General features: G+C 42.8%; 1 protein-coding gene across 2 annotated transcripts in view; it reads left to right on the top strand.

The window, feature by feature from the left end:
• Positions 1–24,316, top strand: part of ampd1 (adenosine monophosphate deaminase 1 (isoform M)) — a 49,993-nt gene extending 25,677 nt beyond the window's left edge. For both annotated transcript variants that reach the window (XM_048553273.2, XM_048553274.2), the window contains 9 exons: positions 5,826–6,020; positions 8,631–8,762; positions 10,780–10,943; positions 12,183–12,309; positions 12,973–13,136; positions 15,599–15,719; positions 17,019–17,192; positions 19,775–19,885; positions 23,952–24,316. In XM_048553273.2, coding sequence (XP_048409230.1) covers positions 5,826–6,020; positions 8,631–8,762; positions 10,780–10,943; positions 12,183–12,309; positions 12,973–13,136; positions 15,599–15,719; positions 17,019–17,192; positions 19,775–19,885; positions 23,952–24,110 — 1,347 coding nt within the window. In that variant the 3' untranslated portion in view covers positions 24,111–24,316. The remainder of the gene's footprint in view (positions 1–5,825; positions 6,021–8,630; positions 8,763–10,779; positions 10,944–12,182; positions 12,310–12,972; positions 13,137–15,598; positions 15,720–17,018; positions 17,193–19,774; positions 19,886–23,951) is intronic.
• Positions 24,317–24,665: the final 349 nt, after the last annotated feature.

The following is a 24,665-nucleotide window of genomic DNA, read 5'->3' as shown; positions in this document are numbered from 1 at the left end:
TAGTAAGAACAGCATAGTTAGAGAAAGTGTTGAGGCTTTGTAGGAAGTTGGGCAGGAAGTGAAAAAGCAGCACCTCAAAGGTAGTAATCTTTGCATTGCTCCTGGTGCCACATGCCAGTGAGATTGGAGCAAGGAAATAGGGCAGAAAGATCAATGGCTGAGGAGATGGTGCTGTGGGCAAGGATTCAGATTTTTGGATTATTGGGATCTCTCCTGGGACAAAAAAGACCTGTTTAAAAGGAATGGGTTTCAAACTGAACTGGAGGAGAATTAATATCCTGGTAGGGAGAGCAAGGGGTCTTACAGGTAAGGCAGATGAACTCAGGGCACCTATGGGAACTTGGAATATCACAGCTATTACAGGAACATAGTTGATGGAAGGACAGGGCTGGAAGCTCAATTTTCCAGGGTTTAGATGTTGTAAGAAGGATAGAAAGGAAGACAAGAGAGGAGGGAGTGTTGCATTTTTGATTAGGAAAAGCTTTACTGCTGTACTTAGAGAGAATATTCCTGAGAGATCATCCAATGAAGCTATGTGCGTAGAACTCAGAAATGAGAAGGGGATGATCACCTTGATGGAATTGGACTGTAGACCCCATAATACTCAGAGGAAAATTGAGGGACAAATACATGGAGAGATCTCAGTTACATCTCTGAATAATAGGAATGTAATATTAGTGAATTTTAACTTTCCAAGCAGGGACAGGGGCTGCCATAGTGTTAAGGGCTTGGATGGAGAGAAATTTGCTACATGTGTTTAAGAAAATTTTCTTTTTCAATACATAGGTGTACCTACAAGAGAAGGAGAAAATTCTTACCTTTTCTTGGGAAATAAGCCAGGACAAGTGACTGAAGTGTTAGTAGGGAAGCGCTTTTGGACCAGTGATAATAATTCTATTAGTTTTATAATTGATATGGAAAGGGTTAGGACTTGTAAAAAGTTAAAGTTCAAAATTGGAGTAAGGCAGTTTTGACTGTAGACAGGAACTTTCAAAAGTTAATTGGAGTAGACTGTTTTCGGGTAAAGTGGTAATTGACATTTGAGAGGCTTTCAAAGCTGAGATAATGAGAGCTCAGATGTAGATTCTTGTCACAGTGAAGGGTAAGGCTACAATGGGAACAATGGATGATTAAAATTGTTGGGGCTCTGGTCAAGAATAAGAAGAAAATATATGCCAGGTAGAGGCAACTGGGAAAAGTGAATGTCTTGAAGAGTATCAGGGGTGTAGGGGCATTCTTAAGAGGGAAATCAGGAGGGCAAAGAGGGAATAGCCTTGGCAGGTAAGGTTACGGATAATCCAAAGAGATTGTACAACAACATTAAGAGCAAAAGAGCAATTAGGGAGAGAATAGGGCCCCCTAAACATCAACAAGATCATCTACTAGTGGAACCACAGGAAATGGGAGAGATTCTAGACAAACATTTTGCTTCAGTATATAGCGTGGAGACAGACATGGAAGCCAGGGAGCTCGGGGAAGTGAATATTGATGTCTTGAAAACAGTCAACAAATCAGGAGGGGTGGTGCTGGAGGTCATAAAAACTATAAAGGTTGACAAATCTCTGGGACCTCATCAAGTGTGTCCCAAGACATTGTGGGAAGCTAGAGGAGAAATTACAGGGCCCTAGTAGAGATATTTATATCATCTATACCCACAGGTGAGGTGCTGGAGGACTGCAATGTGGCTAATATTGTGCCTTTATTTAAGAAATGCCTGGGAATTATAGACTAGTGAATCTAACATCACTGGTGGGTAAGTTGTTGGAAGGAATTCTGAGAGATAGAATTTGCATGCATTTGGAGAGGCAAGGTTTAGCAATAGTCAACATGGCTTTATGCATGGGGAATCATGGCTCACAAACTTGATTGAGTTTTTCAGGATGTGATCAAAAAGGTAGATGAGACCAGAGTGGCAGACATTGTTTACACAGACTTTAGTAAAGCCTTTGTCCAGGTTCCACAAAATAGTCTGACCAGTAAAGTTAGATTACATGGGATTCAGGGAGAGTTAGCCAATTGGATGCAAAATTGGTTTGATGGAAGGAGACAGAGGGCGGTGGAGGCCCACTTTTGTTCATGATTTATATAAATGAATTAGCAAGTTTGTGGATGACAACAAAATTGGTGGTATAGTCGACAGTGAAGAAGGTTGTCTAAGATTACAAAGGAATCTCAATTAATTGGGCCAATGGACTGAGGAGTGGCAGACGGAGTTTAATTTGGATAAATGTAGGGTATTGCATTTTGGTAAAATGAATAAGGGCAGGACTTAAACAGTAAATGGCAGAGCCCTGGAAGCGTTATCGAACAGAGAGATCACGGGGTTCAGCTACATAGTTCTTTGAAAGTTGCATCACGGATATTAAGGTGGTAAAGAAGGCATTTTGCATGCCTGCCTTCATTGCTCAGACCACGTCATATTAAGGTTGTACAGAACATTGGTGAGGCCATCTTTGGAGTACTGTGTACAGTTCTGTTTGCCCTGCTATAGGAAGGATGTTATTTAATTGGAGAGGGTTCAGAAAAACTTTACCAGGATGTTGCCGGGACTGGAGAGTATGAGTGATAGGGAGAGGCTGGATAGACTGGGACTTTTTCCACTGGAGTATAAATGGTTGAGGGGTGACCTTATGAAGATTTATAAAAACAAGAGTGGTGTAAAGTGAATAGCAAAGGTCTTTTCACTAAGGTGGGGGAGTTTAATACTGGAGGGCATAATTTTAAGGTGAGTGGAAAAAGATTTAAAAAGGACCTGATGGGCAATTTCTTCACACAGAGGGTGGTTCAAAAGTGGAAGGAACTGCCAGAGGAAGTGATGGATGCAGGTACAGTTACAGCATTTAAAAGGCATTAGAATAGGTGCACGAATAGGAAATGTTTAAATAGTTATGGGCCTAATACAGGCAAGTGGGGCTAGTTTAGTTCAGGAAACTTGGATGAGTTGGGCTGAAGGGTCTGTTTCCATGCTGTATGACTTAATGACAAGACGCAGGGAAGGAGGGAAGAAGAACAGATAAAAACACTGAATTAAGATGACAGAAGGATGTGTGTCAAGAGAGTGAAAGAGAAAAGCGAAAGACAATAAATGATGGGAGCAAAATAGGGAAGAAATGAGTAAACAGGTCATTTTTTGAGTGGCAGCCAGTAACTGGTGAGATACACCAGGGACCAGCTATTCAAAATGCATATTAATGATTAGATAAGGGATTTAAATGCAATATTTCCAAATTTACAGGTGAAATAAAGCTGGTTGGGAGTGTGAACTGTGAGGAGCATGTAGCGAAGCTTCAGTGTGACTTGGACAAGATAAGCGAGTGGTAAATGCATGGCAGATGAGGTATAATGGGGGTAAATGTGAAATTATTCACTTTGGTATCAAAAATCGGACGGTGGGTTATTGTCTGGATGATGACAGATTGGTAAATCTCTTGATGCACTGAGACCGGGGTATGCTCATGTACCAGTTCCCAAAAGTTAGTATTCTAGGTTCTGCAAGCAGTGAAGAAGGCAAATGGTGTGTTGGCTTCATAGTGAGAGGATTCAAGTATAGAAGCAGGGACGCCTTGCTGCAATTGTACAGGGCCTTAGTGACACCACACTTGGAGCACTGTGTGCAGTTTTAGTCTCCTTACCTGAAGAAGGATGTGCTGGCTGTGGACGAAATGTAACAAAATTTTACCGGACTGATTCCGGGGATATATCAGAGATACTAGGAACTGCAGATGCTGGAGAATCCAAGATAACAAGGTGTGGAGCTGGATGAACACAGCAGGCCAAGCAGCATCAGAGGAGCAGGAAAGCTGACGTTCCGGGCCTAGACCCTTCATCCCGAAAGGCCAGCTTTCCTGCTCCTGTGATGCTGCTTGGCCTGTGTTCACCCAGCTCTACACCTTGTTATCTCAGATTCCGGGAATGGCTGGATTGAAGTATGAAGCTTGGTTAGGGCTTTACTCACTGGAGTTTAGAAGAATAAAGGAGATATCTCATAGAAATCTATAAATTTCTCACAGTATTAGTTGGGGTAAATACAAGAAGGGTATTCCCGATGGTCACGCAGTCCAGAACCAGTGATCAAACTTTCATGACATGGGGTAGGCCATTTGGGGCTGAGATGAAGAGAAATTACTTCACACAATCGGTGATGAGCCTGTGGAATTCTCTGCTATTAAAAGCAAATAGAGGCCAAACATTTAATGCTTTCAAAAGGAAGATAGACAAGGTTCTTAGGCCTAAAGGGATCAAAGAATATTGGGAAGTGGGTGATCAGCCAATATCACATTGCATGATGGAGCAGGCTTGAAGGGCCGAATGGCCTATTCCTGCTCTTGTTTTCTATGTTTCTATGCATAAAATTGAAGTGGAGAGAGATTTATAGATGAGCCATGCTTCAGTTTCTTCTTCTACAGATTTTCTTCTATAAAGTTCTTACAGATGTTTTGCTGGTGGATGTGCCTTGTGATGTAAGTTTAGCAATGAGCTCGGTACTTAAAGAAAAACCGCATGCTGTCAAAACTTTTCATCTTACCTAACAGGACAGAATTGCAAGACTACCAAATCTCAAGAGAACAACAGTTATACTGCACAAGAAGAGGGTGCTGATTGGTTAGTAAGTGGAGTAAGAATGGTACAGTTAGACGTAGATATTGGTACCAATCAGGCTCCACTAGACAACCAGTCTTCTCATGCATTATAAACTGCCCAATCTCCCAATCAGGTTTCCATCACCGTTCCAATGCTACAATAGTGTGAACCAAAGTCACAAACGACATCCTCTCTATCTATATATTATTCTTCGTCATCATCTTCTGCATCTCTATGGCCTTTGGTTGATTTCACATTCGCCTTCAATGCTTTACCTCAGTTGTAAAGCTCAATGGTTACACAGTAATTCAATCATTGCCAGAGTAGATCTAGCAAGGTCTTCTTGTCTCATTCCATCATTGTTAGCTAAGGAGTTCTTGAGAGATTCTGTCTCCTCAATGCTTAGCTCTGACTCTCCTTCATATGCATGCCACTTGGGCATGTTCTGCATGTAGGGTTGGTATTTACATGAGCACTGACAACCTCCAGTTTGACCTCATCACACCTCTATTCTTTATTGTTCTTATTCTTCCCTCAGAATGCAGTGTGGGTTAGATCATCGAAGATACTGAAGGCTGAGTCAAACAGATTTTGATTAAGCAGACTACTGAAGGTTTATGGAGGTGCAGGCAGGAATGTGAAATTGAAATCACAATCAAATCAGGTGTAATGTAAGCTAAGTGGCTTAATTCTCTTGGTCCCATTTCTTATGTTCTTATATAAACCCTCCATATTTGTCCGAATTCCACATTCTCAAAACAGGCACAATTTTCTCCAGTTAAACACGAATGCACCATTGCCATCGCCCTAGGCACAAACCCACTTCTTTATCCCTGACTCTAATCTTTGCCTCTGCCATTCTGCAAGCCTGAACTAATCTGCCTGCAACCACAATGGTCCATTTCTACCTAATATACAGAATACACTGGATTTCACCATTACCCTCCTTGACCCAAAAACCATTGAAAGATGGATGACCCACTTGCTCTGGTGCAGAAATCAATAGCTCTGCTCTAGATATTGCGCACACGTTCTCCTACTCAACTCATGTTTCATCAAGTCATCAATTCAATCCTAGCGTAAAGTTTTTGAAAAAAATCTCGGTAGATACAAGCCAATTTCTAGATTGACATCCAGTTTTCTCACCCCTTTACACCTTGCAGATATTGTGCACCATGACCTTCAGACTTTAACGCATCAGAGAAGGCCTAATAAATGCCTGTTTCTACTTTTTCTCTTTTCAGGTTGACACACACATCCACGCAGCAGCCTGCATGAATCAGAAGCATCTCCTACGCTTCATCAAGAAGTCCTCGAGGGTTGATTCAGACCGCATTGTTTGGACTTCCAAAGACAAGAAGTTAACCTTGAAAGAGCTCTTTGATAAGCTGAAGCTGAATGCCTATGATCTGACGGTTGATTCTCTGGATGTGCATGCAGTAAGTGGAGTCTGTTACATTTTGGGTCTTCCTGTGTGTGTTTGAAGATGTGTGGGTTTGGAGGACTGATACAAGACTGAAGGCCATATTTCTTGACGGATTCTCGCTTTGCATAAGTAACTTTGATGGGCAGGAGTGCTGAATTTACCCTGTATGAGTAACCTTTGAGAGTGAGTGGTTAAGGCAGGGGCACAGGATGTTAGACGACTCTGATGGCAACACAAGTTATTTGCCTTACTGCTCTGCTTTTGAAAGCAGATGTCTGATGGGGTTTCTTACATGGAATCTGGCCTCTGTTTTAGAATTTGGCTTGTATAGGACATTATCTATCTTTCATAGTCACTGCTTTTATATTTCCTTTGGGAAAGGCGTTTCACTAGATAGTTATTTATGTATCGGTACGTATTGATTTTTTTTTGTAACGAAGTAACAGTAACAAAGCAGTTCACATAGAGCCCATGGATTTCCAAAATCCATTTGATGAAATAGCATAGACCAGGCTTGTCATTTATTTATTAAATGAGAAAAGATTAAATTGGCTGAGTGACAGGAAACAGAGAGTTGTGTAAAGCAGAAATAACAAAGTGTGGAGCTGGATGAACACAGCAGGCCAAGCAGCATCTCACGAGCACAAAAGCTGATGTTACGGGCCTAGACCCTTCATCAGAAAAGGGGGATGGGGAGAGGATTCTGAAATAAATAGGGAGAGAGGGGGAGGCGGACCGAAGATGGATAGAGGAGAAGATAGGTGGAGAGGAGAGTGTAGGTGGAGAGGTAGGGGGGGATAGGTCAGTCCGGGGAGGACGGACAGGTCAAGGGAGAGGGATGAGGTTGGTAGGTAGGAAATGGAGGTGCGGCTTGAGATGGGAGGAGGGGATAGGTGAGAGGAAGAACAGGTTAGGGAGGCGGGGACGAGCTGGACTGGTTTTGGGATACGCTGGGGGGAGGGGAGGTTTTGAAGCTTGTGTAAAGCAGTTGTTTTTCAGAGTGGAGGAAGGGATAGGATCAATTAACTTAATCAGCAACAGAATATCTAGTCTTTATTGTTGCACGTAGGAGATTGCTGTGCACGAATTAGCTGCCACGTTTCAAAAGTACTTCACTCCCTGTAAATCCCTTTGAAATGATGATCATGGCCAGCATTATGTAAGTGTGAGCCTTTGGCCTGCTGTGTTTCTCCAGCTCCACACTGTGTTATCTTTATTTGTCATGTGTCTCTTATGAACTGGCTCACCCTAAAGAGTGACAATTGGATTGTATCAAAAGTATTCAGGATACCTACAGATGACAATGCATTTCAAATTAGAGGGTACGGATATAATTTTTAAATATTTATTCCAGTGAAGAAGGTCCAAGTAGAACCTAACTCCAGCCCTAACATTGCCTCCTATGGGAATCAATGCTTCACATTGATACAACTGATGTTACAACACAACTGATCACATTATCAGGGCCACTGATGTGACCAGCTTTGTTTTTCCATTCTGTTTTTACTAGGTATTGATTGGGATTTTGTAATAACTGGTGAAGCATAGGTATTTGCAGCTGGTCTTGACCGCAGCTACAAGCTTACCTCATGTGCAAGTGGTTCAGGATTTCAGTACCCAGCAGGGTAGATAGCCTCATGGTGTGGGTCTCACTGTAGCCATTCAGTCATCTGTGTCCATACAGTGAAAGGATGTAAAAGATGGGGTTGCGACTGGAAGCAGTAAGCATGAAATCTGTCAAACCCAAATGGTTCTAGTGTCTGAGATAACACGGTGTGAAGCTGGATGATCACAGCAGGCCAAGCAGCATCAGAGAAGCAGGAAAGTTTGATGTTTCGGGTCAGGACGCTTCTTCAGAAGCTCTAGTGTCTGTCATGTTAAAAAAGTATTTGAAACCAAAAGCCTAATGGTACTTTATTTATTCACTCGTAAGATGTGGGCATCGCTGGCTGGCCAACATTTCTTGCCCATCCCTGGTTGCCCTTGAGAAGATGGTGGTGAGCTGCCTTCTTGAACTGCTGTAGTCTGCTGTGAGTTGACCCACAATGCTATTAGGGAGGGAATTCCAGGATTTTGACCCAGCGATAGTAAAGGAACAAAAGTTCCAAGTTAGGTTGGTGTGTGGTTTGGAGGGGGCTTGCAGGTAATGGGATTGTCCTGTGTCTACTGCCGTTGTGTTCTAGATGGTAAAGTCCTGGGTTCGGAAAGTTCAGCAAATGGCCAAGTTTACATCAGCCCCATTTATGTAGATTCTGGAAAAGTCCCAGGAGACTGAGGGAGCTGTGTTTATAGAAACTGTTGGTAACAGTTAGTGTTTAGATTCAGAAGATTAGATTTTAGGCCTTTTTGGGACCCCAGACTTGCTCATGCCCAGGTCCACTGGTTACAGTCAAAGTGAGCACTAAAACTGACAGACTGCCATAAAGGCTCAATTGGTTCAAGAGAGTTATTTAAGGAAGCATACTCTCTCAACTTTGCCTCGAAAGTGGCTTAGTAACATATTTGGTCAGATCAAGATGGGCAGTGAATGCTAAATTTGTTAGTGATGTCTTCATCCAGAGAATAATACAAATGTAGGATATGAAATGCAGGAACTAACAAGTTTGAAATTACGTTTAATCAGGGTCGTCAGACTTTCCAACGTTTTGATAAGTTTAATGCCAAGTACAATCCAGTGGGTGCCAGTGAACTCCGTGACCTTTACCTGAAGACAGAGAATGCCATTGAAGGAGAATATTTTGCTCACATCATAAAGGTAAAGTCTTATCGATTTAATAGATTTGTTTCCACATCAATATTTACATCCTATACTGCTCTAAGCCTCACTCAGGTCCTGGTTGCTCGACAAGAGCTCTCTGTCCCAATATATCAAACTTTGATACCCTCATTTTCAAGAGCCACGATGACATCTCTCCTCCTGTCTGTGAAACCTACCACACTCTTTGCTCTTTGAACTGTGACCTCTTTGTATATTCCTCCTCCCTTCTAGCCACACTGTCCTAAACCCTTCAGCAGGGGCTGGCAGTGGGGATCGAGGCTGAGCCCCGTAGTTATCTGTTTTTTATTTCTTTTCATGTTTAAATAAAGATGTTAAATTGGCAGTTCCCTGGGACTTTTCCAGAATCTACATAAATGGGGCTGATGTAAACTTGGCCAAGTTGGTATCTATGGGGAATGATGGGTCACATGATGTGCCTAGAATCCTGATTGTCCATTTAGAACAGAAGTGGTTACATTATGGATGCTCTGATCAGTTTCAATGGCAGGTTGATTGAATGGCACCAAGCAAACAGACAAAAGTGGTAAATTATTTTGGGGGCTACCGGAGGAATACTTCTGCTTCTTATAGGTTCCCAGAATTCCAAGCAGCTTCCTCCTCCTTTTCCCCCTAGAATGTATCATGGGCCATCTGAATCCAGCACAGTGTCTAGGCAAAGCCATTTAGGAGTGAACAGTTTACCAGTCCAATTTAAATGTAGAGTAGGACGCTTTCACCTTAATACTGAATGATCAATGATCTTCCACAATTCATCTGAAAGTTGCAATCGACCCAAATGTGAAAAGGTCGTCTGAGGGTACAGCTGTGATGGCACATGGGGTCAAATAGCTCATCACCACTCAATGCTCAGGCTGATATAAGGAGTGGTGTCTCTTGGGCAAGTATGGGACAGCTGCTGGGCAACAGCAGCCCAGTTTGAACTGGTCATCAAGGGAGATGGATAAAAAATTAAAGGAATACAATGCTCCTTATTCATCTGTAGTAACAACACCTTCCAATCAACTAATGTTTCTACAAACCCTTAAAACGTGAGGTGAATTTACCTCAAGAAAATTGATGGGAAATCTTTTCTTTGTTTATTTTCAAAACGTAATTGATGTTGCTTAGAAGCCAAAAGGTTAGAACTACTCTGGAATTGATCCTTCTCTCTGCATTTAAATTGCATTAACTAACAACTCTGTGTGAACCTAGAGTCTGAGTTTGCTTTGCAGTCCTTCAGTCTGCTCCTTGTTCTGTCTATTTAAGAAGGTAACTAGCAATGTACAGACACAGATGATTTCTGAAAGCAGGCTGTTGTAGCAGCTAAACTGGGATGATTATGAGTCATAGAGACATAAAACATGGAACCGAGCCCTTAGGTCTAACATATCCATGCCAACCAGCCCGTACTGGGAATAAAGCCGATCTTTATCCCCCTTGGTGAGAAACCCCAGATTTTACGCCCTACAAATATTATTCCCCGCTACCTTTGATGGAAACCCAAATTAAGAAGATGTCCAAAGTTGTGCAGGTTAGGTGGATTAGCCATGCTACAATTTGCCCTGTAGTTTCCAGGGATGTGCAGGGTAGGTGGGTTAGCCATGGTAAAGACCCCATGTAAAGTTATGAGGATATGGTGGGGAGAGGTAAGTCTGGATGGGATGCTCTTCAGAGGGTTAGTGCAGACTCGATGGGCTGATTAGTCTCTCTCTGCACCGTAGTGATTCCATGATTGTATGAATCTAGGCTGGGTGAAAAACCAAAGTTGTGCTTGGTTGTGATGGGTACCTGCTAGCAGGGTTGGGATAAAAGCACAGTCGTTAATGACTTTCCTCCCCACTGGGATATGACTGGCAGTGGAGATACAGAGTTGCAGAAACATTGGTGTGGATTCAATCACCAGCTCTCGGTATGTCGATGTTTATGTGTCTGTCCCAACCCATTAACTCGCGCAATGTCCTAAAATACAGTAATGGCTGTTGGTCATACTGGTGTTGTCTCTGTATTGTTGCAGGAAGTGGCATCGGATTTGGAAGATGCCAAGTACCAACATGCAGAGCCACGTTTGTCCATCTATGGGCGGTCACCAGATGAGTGGTCTAAGCTGGCAACCTGGTTCATCAAGCACAGGGTCTTCTCTCCCAAAATGAGATGGATGATTCAGGTCCCCAGAATTTAGTAAGTCAAAAGCTGTACCAAAAATGAGTCGCTTAGGAGCTCAGAGATAGTAGGAACTGCAGTTGAGTTGTTGGCCAGACTCTGATCGAGACAGGTTGCTGATATATGGCAAACTGAAGGGAATGGGGTGTGCACAGGGCACCCCAAGGGTTACAAAGCAGGAGAGAAGGCGAAGAAAATTAGAAAATTGACATTTCTCAGCCAGTCTCTGAATTTTTGTTTGCTGTTTGAATGGTGGTGTCTGTTTAAAAGGAAAGTTCCAGACAATTTGTGCTCTGAGTTCCATTCGCGTACAATGGGAGGCAAACACAAGTTTTCTTGTATCAATCTATTCTTGATAACTGCAAAAAAATCTGATCCGGGAGGGAGTGAAGTGGAAGTATGGTGCAGTACAGGCTGTCACAAGAAGTGTCCCATCATCTGGGAACTCTGCACATGGAATGTCAGGATCGTGGGAGGCTGGGATTAGTGTTTCTTAACAGTGAGGCTGCTACTCCTCAGGGTAGTCACTTGGCCATACTAATACTTTTATTTTCACAAGATATGGGAAGTCCAGCCTCTGCATCCATCCCTAATTGCCCTTGAACTGGATGGTATGCTCTGCTATTTCAGAGCCTAACCCAATTAAGATCAGCTGCATTGCTCTGTGTCTAAAGTCACATGTAAGGGAACAGCTTTCATTCCTGAAGGGGCATTAGGGGAGCCAGATGGATTTTACCATAACTGGCCGATCACCCAGATAGCAGTCACACACGCTAGTTTCCAGTTCCAGATTTATTTATGAACTGAATTTAAATTCCACCAGCTACCGGGGTGAGATGTGAACCTGAAGCAATAACCTGGCTCTCTGGTATACCAGCTCAGCGAGATTACCACCGTGCCACCATCTCCTCAAACTGAAGAGAAAGTCTGAGTGGCGGAAAGCAGACAAAAACTGAACTGAATTCCTCATATGAAGGAGAGTGTGTAACAATATCTGAAATATCTTGACAGTTCCAACTTGGTCAGAGCTAGCAGGACCTGCCAATGCTGGAGTCTGAGATAACGAGGTGTGGAGCTGGATGAACAACTTGGTGATGTTGCAAAACACAATCAGGTTGAAACACACCGAAGGAGTTATTGATTTTCTCCATTGCTTCTTAGAGACCTGAAGTTTCTGCTTATTTGTATATATTTTGAGATTTGGTACCAAATTTGCTTGCCTTGTTTCTGATCACTTTTGTGTTAATTACTTTCAAGTGATATTTTCAGAGCCCAAAATTTCATCCCACACTTTGGAAAAATGCTTGAAAACATCTTCATGCCAATTTTTGAAGCAACGGTGAACCCTCAGGATAACATCAAGCTCAGCATCTTCCTGAAACATGTGAGTGAGGATCACCAAACTGATCAGATCCATTGCCCTTTAATGGGCTCAGTAACTTTGTACATGACAGAAGCCTCTGATAGAGTTAGAAGCTCTTCATTGATTTTAATGGACATGAGGAAAGATGTAAAAATAGCTCCCATTTGTCTACCACCCACCTGACAATATTGTACTAAAGTGAAATTTACCTTGGAAATTTTGAGATACACTACACTAATTTTTGTTACTTATGAAATTTTCTGATTGTTGTCCTCAACTTTGAGGCCTTTTCTACGTATCATCACAGAGGGTGTTATTCCGTTACAGCGGCAAACAAGTGTTACGTGGGAGCAACACTGTTTGCCCTTCAACTTGTTTAACATACATTGCTGTTTGTGGCAGCTTGCTACGCGTAAATTTTCCTGCCATATTGCCTACATTACAACTTTGATGATACTTACAAGTTTTTGCTTGGCTATTAAGGCACTGAGGCTGTAGTGCTGTAAGTGCTGTATAAACGCTGGTTTTGCTTTCTTTACAACGGATTGATAGGTTTGATGTGAAGCAGCTTGGGGTGGTTAAGATACATGGTGTTCAGGCAGTGTATAAATGCAAATTTTTATCGTAGAAGTGGAGAATTCTGTACGATTCATGATTCATCTTGTCCTTTCCTAAATTCCCTAGATCACCGGGTTTGACAGTGTCGATGATGAGTCCAAACACAGTGGCCACATGTTCTGCACAAAGAGCCCCAAACCGGAGGAATGGAATATGCCGAAGAATCCTTCATACTCTTACTACCTCTGTTATATGTATCTTAACATCATGATCCTCAACAACCTCCGAAGGTAAAGCCCTTCCATCAGGCATGAGCTGCGATAGGAGACTGTGAACCCTGCTGCTATATTTGTTGACCATTTACATGGACAGAGGCCACAGATTAATTCCTCGCATCATTCTGTTACCAGATGCTTCCACCTCTGTAACACTGACCATTCCTCACCCCTGCCTTGGATGCATTCAGCAGTTTGTTACCTCTAGTCATGGCTGTTTCAGTGCTTTCTAGACCTCCTACTTTCCACCCTCTGTAAATTTGAGCTGGTTCAAAGATGTGCTGTCCACTTCTTAACCATCACCTAATCCCATTACTTCTATCCTTACCAATCTATATTGTTCCCCCCCCCAACAATGGTCGTGAATTGATAATGTTACTACGTGACTAGTAATCAAGAGGATGGGGATATAGCTTCAAATCCCACCACAGCAGGTGGTGAAATTTAGATTCAATGAATAAATCTGGAATTGGCAGCTAGTACCAGTTGTAACAACTGTGACAATTGTCATTGTTGTAAAAACCCACCCAGTTATACAATACAATACAGCACAGGAACAGGCCCTTCGACCCACCATTTCCTAACTCTTATTTTGACCCACTACTCATTGGCCATGCGTTTCTATCCCCCTATTCACCTCACAACCATGTGTCTATCAAGATATGCCTTAAATGTTCCTAACCTACCTGCCTCCACCACCTCCACTGGAGTGAAATGTTCTTTGCTCTGTAGCCAGATTGTTCTGAGCACTATGCGAACCGTTCATCCCTATTCTGAAGTTCTTATGAACATTTTTCCCTAGGTTGGCTGGCTCACCATGCTGGTTTGTTGTTCTGGAACAAATGATCGTTTACTGGAAGCCAGGTGTTGTACCAGAAATCAATTTCTAAGAAAACTCAATTCCATACCTTCCATTAGCCCAACATTAAATATAGATTTCTCCCCTAAAAGTTCATGGGATTTAATACTTTTTCATTATTTTCACTTTTACACTGTGGCTTTGTTTGATTATAATTGTTGAAGAATACTTATGACTTTTCTTTGAAGTAGATGGGGTGGGTGTGAGAGAGTGCTTGTATTTGAGAATGGAATGTGTCAGAAAATCATTACCTGGGAAATAGTTCAGGCTGATTTTCGCTCGGGGTCTCCCTCACTCCACATTGATTTCTATTAGAATTTCCAGTTTCAAGCACTGAGCACATATCGTATGGAGATAGATATTATTACGGTGCAATGATGAAGTGAAAGGGCATCCTGAATCGCTGAAGACATAAGTAAAGATCCCAGTACTCAAAGGGATTTGTACAATGTAACAATTCTTTTCAAAGTTGCTGGAAAGGAAGAACTTCCACCTTTGTGTTACGCCAAATCTAAGACATGTCCTTGGAAGATTGTCACTCATGGTTTAAGTGATAAAGAGTTCCTATGGTTTGCAGATATAGCTCAGTCTTTCTATTGGTGCCAGTCAAATTGCTGAGTTTAAAACAAAGCACATTAGCAAAGCTGTGAAGAAATTTTGGAACAAATGCCTGTAAAATAAAATTCCCTCATTAGAGTAACGACCTTTTATAGCTTGGCAGATGTGTAGGAGGATTTTACCACCCAAAAACATTTGCCACTTAGAACCGATCAACCCGTTAACTTCTACTTCTTAAGAATGTATTCATGGGATGTTGATAAGGCCAGCATTTGTTGCCAATTAAGAGTCAACCACATTGTTGTGGGTCTGGAGTCACATGTTGGCCAACCACTGATGGTAGGTCTCCTTTTCTTGGAGGCTATTGGTAAAGCAGATAGATTTTAATGACAAAACACAGTGTGGGGCTGGAGGAACACAGCAGGCCAGGCAGCATCCGATGGGCAGGAAAGTTGATGTTTCGGGTCAGGACCCTTCTTCAGATTTTTATGACAATGTTTATAAAGGAGCTAGGTTTTTGTCAAATTCCATTTTTAATCTTATGCTACAATGTGATTTGAGCCCATATTCCCAGAATATTTAACGTGGTGTTCTAGGTAATTAGCTCAGCAACATTGCCAGTACACTGTAGCCTCCACTTAATCAAACTGTCAGCCTACATTAAATAGAGTGATAGTTGGCAAGGAAGTGGGACAATTAAAATAAATCAAGGGATTTATCCACTTCCTTTCTCATTTCAATTTGACTGACTAAATTTTAAATTGTCATGTCAATGACGTTCAGTCTCAGGCTGATGGTGTCCCCTTTAGATATGCACAAAACTCACTGAGACCTGAGCTGCTATTTTAACCTGAGTACTGAGGTGGGAAGCAATGGGGGAGCAAGAGAAGTTGGAACATATCAGAATTATCACGATTATACTACATCGCCAAAAGGATGAAAGTGATAAATGTTATCCTTATAGCTTCAGACAAATGATCAAGATGGATTTTAATTCTGTGAATCAAAGGGTTTTGTAGTGAGGTAATATTCATGCTTTTATCTTGTGTCTTTCTTTCAGGGAGAGAGGGTTAAACACTTTCTTGTTCCGTCCACACTGTGGTGAGGCGGGAGCTGTGACACATCTGCTGGCAGCCTTCATGACAGCAGATAACATCTCCCACGGACTCAATCTGAAAAAGGTTGGAATGCAGTGAGATGCAGACTTTGGAGAAGGAGTTAGATCTGGAGGGTTTGCAGGGAATCCGAACAAATAGACTTTCCTCAATCTCCCAACTGGAGTAATCGACTCACACAGGCTAGCTCACTCTCGTAGAATCCCTACAGTGCTCAGTGGCCATTCAGCCCATCAAGTCTGCACGCACCCTTCAAAGTGCATCCTACCCTATCCCTGTAAACCCCACATTTACCTGTACACCCTGGGAGGAAACACCACAGGGACAACGAGTCAACTCCACCCGAGGCTGGATTAGAGCTGTGAGGCAGTAGTGCTAACTACTGAGCCATCGTGCCACTCCACCAAACTGGAGAACGTGGCCAGTGATCCCACTAGCTCTCACATGCTAAGTGAGTGCCCTACCATTTGAGCTAATTCCTCCCAATCCATTCCTATCCATTTGAAAAAGTAAAAACAAACCTAATGGCGCAGTAGCTATTAGCGCTGAAGTAATGTGAGCCTGATTGGGAACCTGGTCTCTGTTGGAAAACACTGCTGAGTCAAACAGGGCAAGCCTGTCAATGTGACAGAGCTGGGACTGGGAAATCTCCAAGCTGGGAACTCCAGCCTCCCCAGCCCAGGATAGGGTCGATGGAGGATAGCACACTGAGTCGCATAAGCTGTCGGGCTGTTCAGGAAGGCTTGGACCAGTTCACTAAGCTCTGTCCACAGGTCATTCCAACAAGTGGCTCCTGTCAGTGGGATAGGGATGGACAGTGAGGCACTGGGAGCTATTTCCAACAGAAAGTGTTTCCAGTAGGAAGGTTTCCAGCTGGAGTGTTTTCACCTGAAAGATCCAGTGGTGGGTTTTCCATGTGTAGCCAAGAGATCTACAAGGGGGAGCAGATTGGAGTACTCTCCAAATCCCATCCAAAAATGTGGTTGTTGGTGCCCATGAGAACAATGGGGTGGTGACTGAATACCTTTCCCATATATTTGGGAAATGGCTTCTGTAAAATATTGCATTTGAAGCTGTTAGTAGCAACCACTGAATGATCAATGTCCATGGGTTCTTTGGTGAACTAGCATCTGGTTTATCAATGACAATCAGTGGGCAATTCAAAGGTTGGGTTGAGAAAGACTCCTGGACAATTTAATCCCTTATTAGTTCAAATATTACCCCATTCGTCCCAGATCTGGGACTGGGGTTTGTTCTCATTGTTCTGTGAGAAGACCAGACATGTTCAGACATATAGAGGCACACATTGAATGCAGAAATGAAGATTATAATACTGATATTTAGAGGTCCCATTGTTCTTTTCAGAGCCCAGTGCTGCAGTACTTGTACTTTCTGACTCAGACCCCCATCGCCTTGTCTCCTCTCAGCAATAACAGCCTGTTCCTGGAGTATGCCAAGAATCCACTTCCTGAGTTTCTGAGGAAGGGGCTGATGGTCTCACTCTCCACTGATGATCCCATGCAATTCCATTACACCAAGGTAAGCGCAACTGTTGTGGACCCAGACTAGAACCCCTCAAAATATTTTACGCATGTTACCAGGTAACATTTTTTATTTTGAAGGCAGAGGAAGTGCTGTGTTCCAGATGCAATATGACTGGTCAAACTACTCAACATTAAACAAAAACACAATTTGTTTAGATACTGCAGTTAAATTGCAAACAAAAGAAAGAAGAACTTAGATTAAGTTAACTCTGTTGGAAAACTTAACTGAATACTGGGTACAGTGCCCTGTAACTATTGTGAATTAATTGTTCCAATATAGTAACCGTTTCTTTTTTTTCATCATTTTCATCATTTTCATCCTGTTATCACAACCCAGATCATTTCTAAAGCAGACTTTTGCTTTGCCAGCATTACTGTAAAGATATCTAGGGTTTTTTTCTGTAGTATAAACACTTTTAAAGCAATCCTGATAGCTCAAAGGATAAATTCTGCACATAATAAGAAATTAGATACTAGAGCAGAGGCAGTTTGCCAATTTCTCCAAAGGCAGCTGCTCAACACCAGGCACCATCTGAGGTTCCACAGTCAATGAAACTTAGCGGGCACAAGTGTCAGCAAGATTCCCATTCTCCCACCATCCCCATTTGGAAGAAAGTAAAGAATTCGCATTGGCATAGCATCTTTCACAACTTCTATGCCCTCAAAACAGCCAAGAAGTAAGAGCTATTTTTCAACTGACAATGATTGAGCAATGAATATTGACTAGAGATAACATCTTTGCTGTTCTTCATATGGTATCTGCATCATTCTGAGGACAGATGGAGTGTCAGTTTAATGTTTCATTCAAATATGGCACTTGTAATACACTGTCAACACTGCATTGGAGTAGCAGCCTAAATCAACTGCTCAAATCATTTGTGTGGGGCTTGAACCTTCGGACTCAGAGGCACAAAGCTATCACTACAATGAAGGAGTACATAGTTGAGTGGTAACAGGCCTAAGAGGGCAACACATGCTTTAGGATTACAAAGCCGCCAAGATTAAAGCCATTTGAGCAAGGGCCTGGAGGCAGCCCGTGCCCAACACTGCCCTCAGGAGAGGACTCAGACACCAAATGACCTGTTCTTGTGAGCACACAATTCATGGTACATCTTCAATTATCTCAGATGTTCTTCAAAACTGAGCAGGTTAGGGGTCAACTGCTTTTTTCACTAAAATTTGCAGCTGGGTTTGCTGGGTGTGACAAGAGTAGCTTTTCTTTCCCCATTCTCCATCTCCTCCCTATTATCTAGCTGGCTGGAGGTCATGAGTAATGCCTTCCCCAGAGCCCAAGTCACAAACTGGGGTGTGATAGTTTAACAGAGATGGTAAAATGTGCCAGGGAACCTCCTACTCAGTATGACTCCATTGAAAAATAGGCAGCAATTTATCGACAGAATCAACAGAGTGTCTCACATTTCCAGAACCATGAATTCCTCAGCCTTAGCTGGCGTTGATAGATTTTTGCACAGGTTATTGTGTGGAGCTTCATAGAGTCATACAGCACAGGAATCTCCCGATCTATTACCATCTGTGAGCTATTGACAATGGAACTGTCTTGGCCATTATCTCAATGCTTTGTGGTGGGAGACTGGGCAGGTTTGGGCTCTTGTGGTGCGGTGTTTACCTTGGAATATTGTGTTCAGTTCTGATCACCTCATTACAGGAAGGATGAGGGAGTTTTAGAGAGGCTGCAGAGGAGATTTACCAGGATGCTGCCTGGAATGGAGGGCAGGTCTTATGAGGAAAGGTTGAGGGAGTTAAGTATTTTTTCATTGGATCAAAGGCGGATGAGAGGTAACTTGATAGAGGTCTACAAAATAATGAGAGGCAGGGGAAGAGTGAATAGCCAGAGACTTTTTCCAAGGGTTGAAATGGCTCTTGTGAGGGGGTATAATTTTAAGGTGATTGGAGGAAGGTATAGGGGAGATGTCAGAGGTAGGTTCTTTACACAAAGAGTGGTGGGCGTGTGAAATGTGCTGCTGGCAGTGGTAGTGTAGTCCGATAACTTGGAGACATTTAAGCAACTCTTGGATAGGCATACGGATGCTAGTTTAATGTAGGGTATACAGGGTAGACTGGTCTTAGTAGGATAATAGGTTCGCACAACATCGTGGGCCAAAGGACCTGTACTGTGCTGTACTGTTCTATGTTCAGAACCAGGAGGCCCAGTTTCCTGGCTTTCACCCTTTTATGTCAGCCACGGCACCATAAACGGACCAGATTAACAGCCCCAATAGGGGACACCCAGAACCTGTTTTACTATAGACTTCAGTCATCACCCTCTTTACTTAAATTATGTTCTGCTTTTCTATTCTTCCTGTCATAGTTGACAACCTCACATTTGCCTGATTTTCACATAGACAGATTACTAGCTTTTTGATCCACGTCTTTTGTTGAATTCTAAATTCACAAGTTGGCACAATGATATTTGAACTCATGTTTACCAACTCATTAACCGAGACCTCTAGGCTGTTTGGTTAGTAACTTAACCACTATGCTACTAGATTCCTGTATTCCCACTGTTAATTTAAATAGACTATTGCCATATCTTTAAACTCTGTAACTTGTTGACAGGAACCGTTGATGGAGGAATATGCCATTGCTGCTCAGGTCTTCAAACTTAGTACCTGTGACATCTGTGAGATAGCACGGAACAGTGTCTTGCAGAGCGGCTTCTCGAAACAGGTAATTGGATGTGATTTGGGGATACTTAGGTTGTGCTGGTGACCTTGCAAAGCCGTTTTTGAAAAGCTAACTCTTTTACACATTGACACAGGGATGCGATGGCCACCTATTATTGTAGCTAGATTGTTAATCCAGAGACCCAGCGAATGTTCTGGGGAGAGATAATGGGAACTGCAGATGTTGGAGAATCCAAGATAATAAAATGTGAGGCTGGGTGAACACAGCAGGCCCAGCAGCATCTCAGGTGCACAAAAGCTGACGTTTCGGCCCTAGACCCTTCATCAGAGAGGGGAATGGGGTGAGGGTTCTGGAATAAATAGGGAGAGAGGGGGAGGCGGACCAAAGATGGAGAGAAAAGAAGATAGGTGGAGAGGAGAGTATAGGTGGGGAGGTAGGGAGGGGATAGGTCAGTCCAGGGAAGACGGACAGGCCAAGGAGGTGGGATGAGGTTAGTAGGTAGGAGATGGAGGTGCAGCTTGGGATGGGAGGAAGATAGAGGTCGGTCGGACACCTGTCTCTGCCTCCCTAACCTGTTCTTCCTCTCACCCATCCCATCCTCCCACCCCAAGCCGCACCTCCATCTCCTACCTACTAACCTCATCCCACCTCCTTGGCCTGTCCGTCTTCCCTGGACTGACCTATCCCCTCCCTACCTCCCCACCTATACTCTCCTCTCCACCTATCTTCTTTTCTCTCCATCTTCGGTCCGCCTCCCCCTCTCTCCCTATTTATTCCAGAACCCTCACCCCATCCCCCGCTCTGATGAAGGGTCTAGGCCCGAAACGTCAGCTTTTGTGCTCCTGAGATGCTGCTGGGCCTGCTGTGTTCATCCAGCCTGACATTTTATTATCGTGAATGCTCTGGGGATATGGGCTTGAATCCTGCCACTGCAAAAGTTGGAATTTGAATTTAATCAAAATCTGGAATTAAAAGTCTAATGATCACCGTAAATTCATTGTCACTTGTTGGAAAAAAAATCACCTCGTTCACTAAAGTCCTTACCTGGTCTGGCCTACAAGTGGTTCCAGACCCGCTGCAATGTGATTGACTCTTACCTGCCCTCTGGGCAATTAGGGAACGGCAATAAGTGCTGTCTCGGCCAATGATGCCCTCATCTTGTGAATGAACAAAAAAAACCTCCTAGTCTTATCACGCCTTAGCTTTTTTTGATTAAATACCTTTCTCCACTTCAAGGTGAAAGTTTAGCCAGTTTATTAAATATAGTCCATACGGCACAATTCAACTCATAGAACATAGAACATAGAACATTACAGCACAGTACAGGCCCTTCGGCCCTCGATGTTGTGCTGATTCACATTGATTATATACTAATAAGGAAAAGTATATGTTGAAAACCACAGGCATAAAAATCAAAAGAAACAGTGTTGTGCTAAACATCTGTAAATCACTAGTTGGTAATAGACTGGAATATTGAAACCATTTCTGGACACTGCACTTTAGGAACATGCCTTAGGTCCGAAAGAGGTAGCAGGAGTGATTGGAGAAATGGCAGAAATGTTTAACCCTGTCCTGACCTCTTTATAACTGCTCCTACCAAAAGATCGACAGTTATTAGTTAGTGAGATATCGATTAGATTCCCTACAGTGTGGAAACAGGCCCTTCGGCCCAACAGGTCCACACCGCATCTTGGAGCATCCCACCCAGACCCATCCCCCTGTAACCCAGACAACCCTGAACACAATGGGCAATTTTAGCATGGCCAATCCACCTAGCCTGCACATCTTTGGACTGTGGGAGGAAACTGGAGCACCCAGAGGAAACCCACACAGATACGGGGAGAATGTGCAAACTCCACACAGACAGTTACCCGAGGCTGGAATCGAACCCCGGTTCCCGGCGCTGTGAGGCTGCAGTGCTAACCACTGAACCACCGTGCCGCCCCCTACTTGTTAATCTTGTACTAACCTCACACATCCACTGTAACTCAACTTCAATCACTGTAACATCCATCATCAATTATTCCTGGGTTGATCAGTCATTCCACTGCCCTCCCTTTTGCCCCTCTGTTGCTTTTCCGCTCTTAACAAATAGCCATTACTCACATTTTCTTTTCCATACATCATGTTTTAAGAGTCCTTTTTACTTTGCAGTTTCCTGCCTTATTTGTCTTGGGGTGTGTTTATGGAATTTAATAGTGATTTAACAGAGTTGTTCAAACCTACAAGGGGTTTTGATAGGGCGAATGAAGAGGGACTGTTTCTATCCATGGGTGCACTGGTGACCAGAGAACATAGATTTGACAGAAGCAGCAAAACAACTATTTGGAGATATTCTTATGTTTAACCTATATTTCCTAATCAAGCTATTCTTAACACACCTTTGCAGTAGATGGGATTGGAACCTGGGCCTCCCAGCCCAGGGTAGGGCCACTATCAGTGTGCCAAAGCGACTTGTTATGATTTGCAATATATTGTCTGAAAGGAGGTTGGGAGCAAATTCAACAGAAACTTTCAAAAGTCAATAGCACTGATGGACCACATGGCCTCCTTCAAATGTGTAAGATCCCCTGATTTTAGCAACATCATGAGGTTCACGGAGAGAAAAAAATCAAAGGTGTACATCAATAACTACCCTTTCTTTTCTCTTAAAGGCTACACTTCCTGATGTTAACTGGGGGTGAAAATTAAGCTGGGGTGAAGGCTAAAACAGATGGTGATCCACCATTCCCTCAGAGGGTGAATTAATTGGTAAAAATATAAAACTGACTGCAATTTGGAGCCAGCAGGAATAATGCTGATGTTTGTAGTGGTTGGAGTGGACCTCGGATCTGGTGCATAATCAGAAATTACTGGAAAAGCTCAGCCAGTCTGGCAACATCTATGGAGAGAAATCAGTGTTGATGTCCAGCGATCCTTCTGCAGAGCTTCAGACTGTCCTTCAGTGGCCCTTCTAGTTTCAGTTTTTGTTTTAGATTTCCAGCATCTGCAGTTCTTTTAGTTTTTTTGTCCACAGAACTGGTGTTTGACAAAGTAAGGGAGTATCTGTGTGGATTAGCAAATCTACCTGGGCCCCAATTCCATTTCCCCACCCCCCCCAGTGAAGAATGCCTAGAGAAAGAAAGATTCCTTATGGGACCGAAAGATCTGACTTTCGCCTCCTTGGCCAAAAGGTGGCTAGGTCTTTATTAGTCTCCAACATTTGCTGACAGATTCGGGACCAGTGTGTCTTGAGTGGACTCGTGGTTAGCATGACCTGTAAGTAATCAAGACATCATCCAGCCACAAATTTGCAAATGAATGTAAGACCCTGGCCATGGTTTGATCTTCCCATTCCTAAATCCAAGCAAGCTACAATGATGAAAACCTAAACCATGTTGTGTTGAAGCACAGGCTTCAGAAAGGAGTTAAATCTTTAAAGAATCTAGATCATCAGAGGTCTCTATCTTACTCTGTCTGCAATTCATCAGTTAGTCTGGCTGTGTTATCTAGCCATTTTATTTGGCCAATCAGTCAATCAATCGACTATCTGTAGTTATGGGTAAAGTCATCATAGTGCCACCGGACTATAGGGCTGCTCAGTCTGAGACAGTCAACTGGCAGTGGTTAAACTTGGGGGTCACTATGCCTGAAATGAAAGGAGAATCCATGGCTTAGACATCACTCACTATTGCAAACCAGCCATCCAGCCAACTGAGCTAACCAACCCCTATATATATAACATATATATAAACATTATATATATAGTAATGCAAGTAAGCACAGATCCAGGTTTGTACAAGTCTGAGGAGCAATACTTTTTGGTTCTGTATTCATTTGCGTGATGAGGGAATCACTAGCGAGGCAGTGTTAATTGCCCATCCCTAATTGCCCAAAGTCAACCACATTGCTGTGGGTCTGAAGTCACATATAGGCAAGACTAGTAACAATGACAGTTTCCTTCCCTAAAAGGCATTAATGAACCAGACGGACTGGTTTTATATTTTTAAAAGGATGGGTCTTTTTTTGTTCACCGTCTCCCTTCTGTCACTTTGTTTACCAGAAGGATTTTGTGCTTTCGTTGGGATTGAAGCACTGATTTGAATGTTTACTTCACCTTACTTCTCAGGAGAAGGCTCACTTTCTGGGATCTAACTACCATCAGGAAGGGCCGGAAGGAAACTGCATTCAGAAGACAAATGTACCTCAGATACGAATGGCCTACCGCTACGAAACACTCTGTTACGAACTGAACCTGATCAAGGAAGGATTGAAAGATCTGGAGTAAAAACAGCACTGCTACATCAGTGGGAGCTTGACAATGTGGGCTGTTCTGCCCTTAAGCACAAAAGCTGCTCCTGTAGCTCTAGAGCTGTTTGGACCTTGAGAGAGACTCATAGCATCTTCATAAGCCAATGGCAACATTTTGGGAAAAATATTAGTGATTGATGTGAAATCTTACTTAAACAAAAATAGATGATTTCCTGGCCTTTCGCTGAGTTTAAGGTTTTTATCTTCTGCTATGATCATGGATCCTCAATTCTGAAGAACGCCTCACATTTTCTAGTCACTTGCATACTTATGCCTTTCTCCATTGCACAATCATTTGATCTAAAGTAATGTAATGGTATTAAGCTCCATTTATTTTCAGTCCAGTTTCATTAAGGTATAAATGCAGACTACGATTTGGGACTGTGCATTGCCTCTGTGGCAGCTGGAATTCTGAACATTCTTACCTTGCAGTATAATATTTTCTAAAATTTAAGCCCTGTTCTTCCCTTGTCCAAATTCAACCACTGTTTCTAGTTCCAAGTGTTATAGAGTTAGACAAGTTCAGAAGGTC

The sequence above is a fragment of the Stegostoma tigrinum genome, chromosome 21 (genome assembly GCF_030684315.1).
Source record: "Stegostoma tigrinum isolate sSteTig4 chromosome 21, sSteTig4.hap1, whole genome shotgun sequence".
Classification (NCBI taxonomy): Eukaryota; Metazoa; Chordata; class Chondrichthyes; order Orectolobiformes; family Stegostomatidae; genus Stegostoma; species Stegostoma tigrinum.
This window is presented reverse-complemented; position numbering and strand designations above follow the sequence as displayed.